A 9,725-nucleotide genomic window follows, 5' to 3' on the forward strand; every position below is an offset into this window, starting at 1 on the left:
TCTCTCTCTCTCTCTCTCTCTCTCTCTCTCTCTCTCTCTCTCTCTCTCTCTCTCTCTCTCTCTCTCTCTCTCTCTCTCTCTCTCTCTCTCTCTCTCTCTCTCTCTCTCTGTCTCTCTCTCTGTCTCTCTCTCTGTCTCTCTCTCTGTGTCTCTCTTCCCGCAGTCACAGGACACAGATGCAGATAGAGACATGAAAAGCCGAGCAGGCATAGAGACAGCAAGAACACATACACGCACAGGCATGCATGTGCTCACACACACACGAGTGCGCACACATGACCTCTACCCCACAATCTCATTTGAATGTTCAAAGGAGGAGGCAACAGAGGTGGCTCTCTCTACTTCTTTGAAGTTATTAAATGGCCGAGCACTCTGCAGTAATAGTTTGGTTTATGAACTTGATAAAGGATGCGTTATTAAAGCAGCAGAGAGGCAATGGGAGCTCTGGCCTTTCAGCTTAGCAGCAGGAGGCTGGACTGCTTTGATGTGAATCACTGCTGGCTTTGTGTGAGGGAGATAGAGGGATCTTCTGGTGAAACCAGAACTGAGTCTGGGACCAGCGCCCATATCAATTATTAACTAGTCCCTCACTTTCTTCTCTCTTGCCTCTTTCTCTGTGAGTCCCTGTGAGTCTCTCTCTCTCACTGTCTTTCTCTGTGAGTCTCTGTGAGTCTCTCTCTTTCTCTCTCTCTCTGTGAGTCCCTGTGAATCTGTCTCTCTCTGTATCTTACTCTCTCTGTCTCTCCCACTCCCACTTCTTGCCTATCGCTCCCCTTTCATCATTCTGAACTTGTATTTGTTCTGTCCCCATCGCACTCATTTCTCTCTCTCTCTCTCTCTCTCTCTCTCTCTCTCAATTCAATTTCAATTTCAATTCAATTTAAGGGCTTTATTGGCATGGGAAACGTGTGTTAACATTGCCAAAGCAAGTGAAGTAGATAGTAAACAAAAGTGAAATAAACAATAAATATTAACAGTAAACATTACACTCAGAAGTTTCAAAAGAATAAAGACATTTCAAATGTCATATTATGTATATATACAGTGTTGTAACAATGTGCAAATAGTTAAAGTACAAATGGGAAAATAAATAAACATAAATATGGGTTGTATTTACAATGGTGTTTGTTCTTCACTGGTTGCCCTTTTCTTGTGGCAACAGGTCACAAATCTTGCAGCTGTGATGGCACACTGTGTGGTTTTTCACCTAGTAGATAAGGGAGTTTATCAAAATTGGGTTTGTTTTCGAATTCTTTGTGGATCGCTGTAATCTGAGGGAAATATGTGTCTCTAATATGGTCATACATTTGGCAGGAGGTTAGGAAGTGCAGCTCAGTTTCCACCTCATTTTGTGGGCAGTGTGCACATAGCCTGTCTGCTCTTGAGAGCCAGGTCTGCCTACGGCGGCCTTTCTCAATAGCAAGGCTATGCTCACTGAGTCTGTACATAGTCAAAGCTTTCCTTAAGTTTGGGTCAGTCACAGTGGTCAGGTATTCTGCCACTGTGTACTCTCTGTTTAGGGCCAAATAGCATTCTAGTTTGCTCTGTTTTTTTGTTTGTTCTTTCCAATGTGTCAAGTAATTCTCTTTTTGTTTTCTCATGATTTGGTTGGGTCTAATTGTGTTGTTGTTGTTGTTGTTGTTTTTGTCCTGGTGCTGTGTGGGGTCTGTTTGTGTTTGTGAACAGAGGCCCAGGACAAGCTTACTTAGGGGACTCTTCTCCAAGTTCATCTCTCTGTAGGTGATGGCTTTGTTATGGAAGGTTTGGGAATCACTTCCTTTTAAGTGGTTATAGAATTTAACGGCTCTTTTCTGGATTTTGATAATTAGCGGGTATTGGCCTAATTCTGCTCTGCATGCATTATTTGGTGTTTTACGTTGTACACGGAGGATGTTTTTGCAGAATTCTGCATGCAGAGTCTCAATTTGGTGTTTGTCCCATTTTGTGAATTATTGGTTGGTGAGCGGACCCCAGACCTCAGAACCATAAAGGGCAATGGGTTCTATAACTGATTCAAGTATTTTTAGCCAGATCCTAATTGGTATGTCAAATTGTATGTTCCTTTTGATGGCATAGAAAGCCCTTCTTGCCTCTCTCTCTCTCTCTCTCTCTCTCTCTCTCTCTCTCTCTCTCTCTCTCTCTCTCACTCTCTCTCTCTCTCTCTCTCTCTCTCTGTTATTTTAACCCCTTACACTTTTTCTTTATCTCCCTCTCTCCTGTTCTACCCTCTTATCAGTTCAGTACCTCACAGCACAAATTTGTTCCAGCAATAAATACCACTGGGTGTCACTGTGTTCCTATGTTACACCAGAAAGAGACTTGAAGGAGCCCAGCTGGAAACATTGTTGGGGTCAATTTAATTTCGATTCATTCAATTCAGGAGAGTATTAAAAGTCAACCATAATTTTTTTATAGAATGTCAGTGCATTTGACGTGACAATGACAGATACCTCTACAGAAATAGATGCATTTTCACTTGTTTACTGTACATATCCACTAGATGGCCACATTTCCCTTCCAAACAGAAATAGATGTTTCTCTCCACAAGATGGCCTTTGTTCAGAAACAACCACTAACCTCTACCACCCTAGGAACTGGTGTAGAGCTGAAATAATAGGATAGGTGTAGGAAATAAGTGGGTCTATTAGCTCCACCTAGCCCTATGAAAAGCCACATTGCTTACGCCTATTCAATCCTTTCAGATCTACACAAGTGTCTAGGCGAGGGTTAGGGGCCAGGGGTTGTCGCTGGTTGTCCCATGACTATCCCATTTAGTCCCATGACTTCTGAACCACAGAATAACTTTGTGTGAGATCTGGGCCCTATTTAAATACTTTGAGAATGGATCCTTCCTTCCCTCCCTCCCTCCCTTGCTTTCCTATAGAAGGGAGCTTGCAAAAGTGTTGTCAAAATGTTGTAAACTATAACTGATGCCTGTGATTACAATTCAGGATATTCACCACCATCACTTCATAATGGTGCACTTCTGACTCTTCTGCTGCAATATCATAAAATATACATATTATTTGATGTATGAATTCAGTATTGTAAAGTAGACTATATAGTGCTGCAAGGTCGTATAAAGACAGCGTTATACAATGTGGGTGTGTCGTATGATCACCAAAACAAATATCTGGTCTCCAGCCTCCAACATTTTAATCAATCCCAGAGTGTATAGGCTAGAGATCAGATGCCCATTAGGCGTTCTGCCATCGGATCCGATTGGATTATTTTGCCCTTGGATAACAGAGAATAATTTTTTCTCACTGTATAGGGCTGTCGCTGGGCTTCACATTCAGCGCTCATCATCACGAATGTAGGCTGCTATACGATACGCAGATTGATTGTGGGAAATCCAGGATTAGTTACAGCGTGCATCAGCGACAGCGTCAAACACGCCCGATGTGGATGAAATGAACCGTCGATACGGTAAGATTGATATCGCCCGTAATAATAGCCTATATTGTAATATGCCTTGCTTTCTCTCTCAGAGAGCATTTTTTTTGTCAATGGCTGTATCCTCCAATCCATTCAGTCGGGTGGGTCTACTATATTTGACACGGAAGAGAGCAAGCAGAGAGAAGCCTTCTACAGATGTGGACAGACAAAGCCAAAGTGGGGATGTGACTCCAACCTGTTTAATATGTCCGCTACAGAGGTTAACCTACAATGTTACAATGTAACGGTGCTGATACATTGCAACCATCTAAAATGGGAGCGGTAGGCAATTGTAGCCTAGGCTGTAACGTTACACATACAGTAGCGTATAGCCTAGCCTATTTATCTGCATATGAATGCACGTCTTTGTTTATGCTACAGTGTTTATGTCATGGTTTCATGTTATTAACTGACATATCATTTGCAGCAAGCAGATATAGGCTAGGGCTCGTTGTCTATAGGCTCTGAGCTGTTAAGCAGTGCTCGCAGGTCTCCATTTAGTAATATTATGAGCAATTATTGGCTAGGTATCACATAGATACAGTGATGAATCAGCTAGGTATAGGCCCAGCTAATCTTTGCTTGTAATAATAGCATATCCTTCTGAAACTGAGCCAGACATGGACAATTTAAGGTGAAAATATCTCATTCTATATGATTTTTCATACTGATGTTGGTTTCAACAATGAATAGGGAGACAGATACTGATGTTTACATTTACATTTGAGTCATTTAGCAGACGCTCTTATCCTTATCCAGAGCGACTTACAGTTAGTGAGTGCATACATTTTCATACTGACCCCCCGTGGGAAACGAACCCACAACCCTGGCGTTGCAAGCACCATGCTCTACCAACTGAGCTACAGGGGACCTATGTTGGTTTCAATAATGACTAGGGAGACAGAGGAATTGAGGCACTGTGTGAGCTCATGTCTCTGCTGTATCTCATTGACATCAATTGTGCTATAATCCTGTCATTACACATACATCTTTATGGGTTTTTGTGGTAGAAGCATTTACAATGTCGCTACACTGGTAACTAGCTGGAAACAGAGTTCAGTCACCGTTTGTTCTCTCCTTACCTGAACACCTCAGTCTTTGTTCTCTCTGCTCTCACTCTCTCTGTGGTGAATGGGGTTAGTGAAGGGATCAGTGAAGTTTTGTCATTCATCCATGTGTTTGTGTTGGAGACAAGTTCAGCACATTAATATCGTATGAGTCCCTGTTCATTCACAGAACTGCAGTCTGTCTGCTGCTTGAGAGAGTGGCGTGGGGGACAGGGTTTACACGCAAATCAGAGTGCTACCGATGCGCTGTGTGTGTGTGACAGTAAAATAATTGTATACCTTCTAGTGCTCTCCCTCACCACAACCTATGTGTCTCTCTCTCCCATGCAGGCCTCTAAAGCCTCACCATGATCCATGGCCTGGCTGTGAGTGTCAGTGAGGGCAGACAGTGTTGCAGCCCAGGCCAGAGGCAGCAGATTGAATGCCACTGAAGTCTCACGGTAAGCCTGAATATGAGCTCTTATTGATCTGCATCCTGCATGGTGACTGTATGGCCTGACCTCGCAGAGAGGGAGGAGGGGGGGATTGATCCATAGCCTTAGCCTCTCTCTCTCTATCGCTCTCTTCTCTGTTTCTTTTTCTCTCTCTATTTATCGCCTTCTCTCTCTTTCTCTCTCTCTCTGTCTCTCCCTGTCTCTCTCTCTCAAAATGTTTTCTTCAATTTAAGGCCTTTATTGGCATGGGAAACGTATGTTAACATTGCCAAAGCAAGTGAAGTAGATAATAAACAAAAGTGAAATAAACAATAAAAATTAACAGTAAACATTACACTCAGAAGTTCCAAAAGAATAACGACATTTCAAATGTCATATTATGTCTATATACAGTGTTGTAACGATGTGCAAAACGTTAAGGTATGAAAGGGAAGATAAATAAACCTAAATATATTTTTATATTTACAATGGTGTTTGTTCTTCACTGGTTGCCCTTTTCTTGTGGCAACAGGTCACAAATCTTGCTGCTGTGATGGCACACTGTGGTATTTCACACAATAGATATGGGAGTTTATCAAAATCCAGTTTGTTTTCAAATTCTTTGTGGGTCTGTGTAATCTGAGGTAAATATGTGTCTCTAATATGGTCATACATTTTGCAGGAGGTTTGGAAGTGCAGCTCAGTTTCCACCTCATTTTGTGGGCAGTGTGCACATAGCCTGTCTTCCCTTGATTGCCAGGTCTGCCTACGGCAGCCTTTCTCAATAGCAAGGCTATGCTCACTGAGTCTGTACATAGTCAGAGCTTTCCTTAAGTTTGGGTCAGTCTCAGTGGTCAGGTATTCTGCCACTGTGTACTCTCTGTTTAGGGCCAAATAGCATTATAGTTTGCTCAGTTTTTTTGTTAGTTACTTGACACATTGGAATGAATTATCTTTTTGTTTTCTCATGATTTGGTTGGGTCTAATTGTGTTGCTATCCTGGGGCTCTGTGGAGTCTGTTTGTGTTTGTGAACAGAGCCCCAGGACCAGCTTGCTTAGGGGACTCTTCTCCAGGTTAATCTCTCTGTAGGTGATGGCTTTGTTATGGAAGGTTTGGGAATCGCTTCCTTTTAATTGGTTGTAGAATTTAACGGCTCTTTTCTGGATTTTGATAATTAGCGGGTATCGGCCTAATTCTGCTCTGCATGCATTATTTGGTGTTTTACGTTGTACACTGAGGATATTTTTGCAGAATTCTGCATGCAGTCTCAATTTGGTGTTTGTCCCATTTTGTGAATTATTGGTTGGTGAGCGGACCCCAAACCTCACAACCATAAAGGACAATGGGTTCTATAACTGATTCAAGTATTTTTTGCCAGATCCTAATTGGTATGGTAGGTCCCCTGTAGCTTAGTTGGTAGAGCATGGTGCTTGCAACACCAGGGTTGTGGGTTCGTTTCCCACGGGGAGCCAGTATGAAAAATGTATGCACTAACTGTAAGCCGCTCTGGATAAGAGCGTCTGCTAAAATGTATGTCGAATTTTATGTTCCTTTTGATGGCATAGAAGGCCCTTCTTGCCTTGTCTCTCAGATCGTTCACAGCTTTGTGGAAGTTACCTGTGGCGCTGATGTTTAGTCTGAGGTATGTATCGTTTTTTGTGTGCTCTAGGGCAACGGTGTCTAGATGGAATTTGTATTTGTGGCCCTGGCAACTGGACCTTTTTTGGAACACCATTATTTTTCTCTTACTGAGATTTACTGTCAGGGCCCAGGTCTGACAGAATCTGTGCAGAAGATCTAGGTGCTGCTGTAGGCCCTCCTTGGTTGGGGACAGAAGCACCAGATCATTGTCCCGTGTAGCTCAGTTGGTAGAGCATGGCGCTTGCAACGCCAGGGTTGTGGGTTCGCTTCCCACGGGGGGCCAGTATGAAAATGTATGCACTTACTAACTGTAAGTCGCTCTGGATAAGAGCGTCTGCTAAATGACTAAAATGTAAATGTAATCATCAGCAAACAGACATTTGACTTCAGGTTCTAGTAGGGGGAGACCGGGTGCTGCAGACTGTTCTAGTGCCCTCGCCAATTCGTTGATATATATGTTGAAGAGGGTGGGGCTTAGGCTGCATCCCTGTCTCACCCCACGGCCCTGTGGAAAGAAATGTGTGTGTTGTTTGCCAATTTTTTACCACACACTTGTTGTTTGTGTACATGGATTTTATAATGTCGTATGTTTTTCGCCCAACACCACTTTCCATCAATTTGTATAGCAGACCCTCATGCCAAATTGAGTCAAAAGCTTTTTGGAAATCAACAAAGCATGACAAGACTGCCTTTGTTTTGGTTTGTTTGTTTGTCAATTAGGGTGTGTAGGGTGAATACGTGGTCTGTCATACAGTAATTTGGTAAAAACCCAATTTGACATTTGCTCAGTACATTGTTTTCACTGAGGAAATGTACGAGTCTGCTGTTAATTATAATGCAGAGGATTTTCCCAAGGCTGCTGTTGACGCATATCCCATGGTAGTTATTGGGGTCACATTTTGTCTCCACTTTTGTGGATTGGGGTTATCAGTCCTTGGTTCCAAATATTGGGGAAGATGCCAGAGCTAAGGATGATGTTAAAGAGTTTAAGTATAGCCAATTGGAATTTGTGGTCTGTATATTTGATCATTTCATTGAGGAGATCATCAACACCACAGGCCTTTTTGGGTTAGAGGGTTTGTATTTTGTCTTGTAGTTCTCTCTCTCTCTCTTTCTCTCTCTCCCCCTCTCTGTCCATCTCCCCTTCTCCCTCAGTCCCAACCCTCTAAACCACTGTGCCTTTTTCTGGCATACATTAACAATGCTAAGCGGTTTGCATTATCTCACCACATTACATAGAGGACATACTGTATTATACCGTGATCTGCGAAGAGACGTGTCTGAGTGTGTGTTGTGTGTTCTGTGTTCTGTGTTCTGTGTGTGTGTTCTGTGTTCTGTGTGTGTATTCGTGTGCGAGCCTGCCTGCGTGTGTGTGGCAGCCTGCCTTAGGGAGACTGAAGCAGTATACTTTATAAAGGGCAGGACAGCATCTTGAATTTGGCATTACCAAACTCAATAAGAGCAATAAAAACTCTGCAACTGACGGTATAAATCTCCCCTGGCTTTTAGTGTTTTTGCCAAACACTGAAGAGGATCCCCCATTTTGGCTAATTAAAGACATCACTGCTGTCACTAGACTTTTTACTCTAACTACACTGGAGATTTGTTGGTAAGTAGGTACAGTATGCTAATGAGAACACATATGAACTGTCTCTGAGTGTGAATGTGTGGGGGATAGGGGGTGATGGTGTGTGTGGGGGGATGAGTGTGCGTGTGGGTGTGTGTGTCTGTGTGTTTGCATGTACGTGCGTTAATGCGCATGTGTGTCTGTGTTACGGTAAACTCGTTCCCAGACACTTCTTCCCAATGCCTGGGGATGAGGTTAGCATCATGGGTACTTCTATCAACTATGTGTATTGAGCTTTTCAGGTTGAGCTGCAGGGCTGTAGGTTCTCTCCAAGTCTAAATACATTCAGCTTGAGGCTCTGGCCAGCCATCTCTGACTGACTGACTCAGTACTCAGCCTTAAGGAAACAAGTCACGACTGCTTCTTTTAACAACCAGTGTGTAGGATGGTATCTCTGTTCAGTATGCATATGGAGGCCTCCCCTGTGTGATGGTCAAGGGCAGGGGAGTGTGTGTGTGTGGGTGGGTGTTTTGTGTGTGTCCACACTTATCGCTTAGTGTGCATGTGCACGCACACACACACCAGCCAGGTCGTTCAAGATTGACGTCGAAATTGGACGTCTATCCATGTCCTGAGGATGTTGGGAAATGCCTTCAGAACCGGCCACTAGGGGCAACAGTGAGCGTTATTACCATCAGGTAGGCTTGGGTTTTGCCAGGGTGTTGTGGATGGGCGTAATCCAATGACTCTGGATCAGTTGTTTTATTTTTGTTTTTAACTCTATCCCAAACCTTAACCCTTACCTTAACCATATGGAATGAGTGCCTAAACTTAACGTTTTAACCCTATCCCAAACCTTAACCCTTACCTTTACCATATGGAATGAGTGCCTAAACTTCACCCTTAACTTCTAAATGTGACGTTTGGAGAAATAGAATGATACAGAGCAGCAGGAGCAACAAAAACACTTTGGAGAACGTGGATGAACGTCTAATTCTGCAGCTCTCCTACTCACCTGTCACTATGACAACCTCCTGCAGGTGCCACGGATAAAGGCGCCTGTCACTCTTGTTGCTGCTTCCACCTGCTTGTGTGTGTGTGTGTGTGTTTGTGTGTGTGTGTTTGTGTGTGTGTGTGTGTTTGCTCATCAACTGGTTCTCTTAGCCTTACTGTGAGGCAGACTGATTTCAGCTGCTTTCAATCTCCAGAGGCCAGTGTTTCAAAAACGACATAAAATGATCCTGTGTTGTGTTGAGTTCTGATTTGGTCCCTCATTGCTTTTGGATGAATTGTTAAGTTAAATATGTAGTGTTACCTGTGTTTGACCAGGGTGGTACGTCCCTTTCTATTGAGGCTCTCTCAGATCAGGAAGTGTTCTCTTCCTGTAAAGCAGATTCTGGATATTCGCCCAAAACACACACGCATATGTACACAGACTACGCGCATGCACACACAAACACACACACACACACACACTGTAGAGATACATACACTAGACACACACTATAGCTGCTACTAGGCCAGATGGAAGTCAGGTCAGTTGAATGCAAAGTGAATTTGCTAGTCAGATAAAGCTATTTTCCCTATTCTCTGTACTG

The 9,725-nt window shown here is 43.2% G+C and overlaps 1 protein-coding gene across 1 annotated transcript in view; it reads left to right on the forward strand.

The window, feature by feature from the left end:
• The window catches only part of cep112 (centrosomal protein 112), a gene marked incomplete at its 3' end in the record, with an annotated part of 151,957 nt that extends 147,101 nt beyond the window's left edge, over nt 1-4,856 (forward strand). The window contains 1 exon segment of the mRNA XM_084174618.1: nt 4,836-4,856. Coding sequence (XP_084030744.1) covers nt 4,836-4,856 — 21 coding nt within the window.
• Nucleotides 4,857-9,725: the final 4,869 nt, after the last annotated feature.

The sequence above is a fragment of the Coregonus lavaretus genome, assembly GCF_964263955.1.
Source record: "Coregonus lavaretus genome assembly, chromosome: 2".
Lineage (NCBI taxonomy): Eukaryota > Metazoa > Chordata > Actinopteri > Salmoniformes > Salmonidae > Coregonus > Coregonus lavaretus.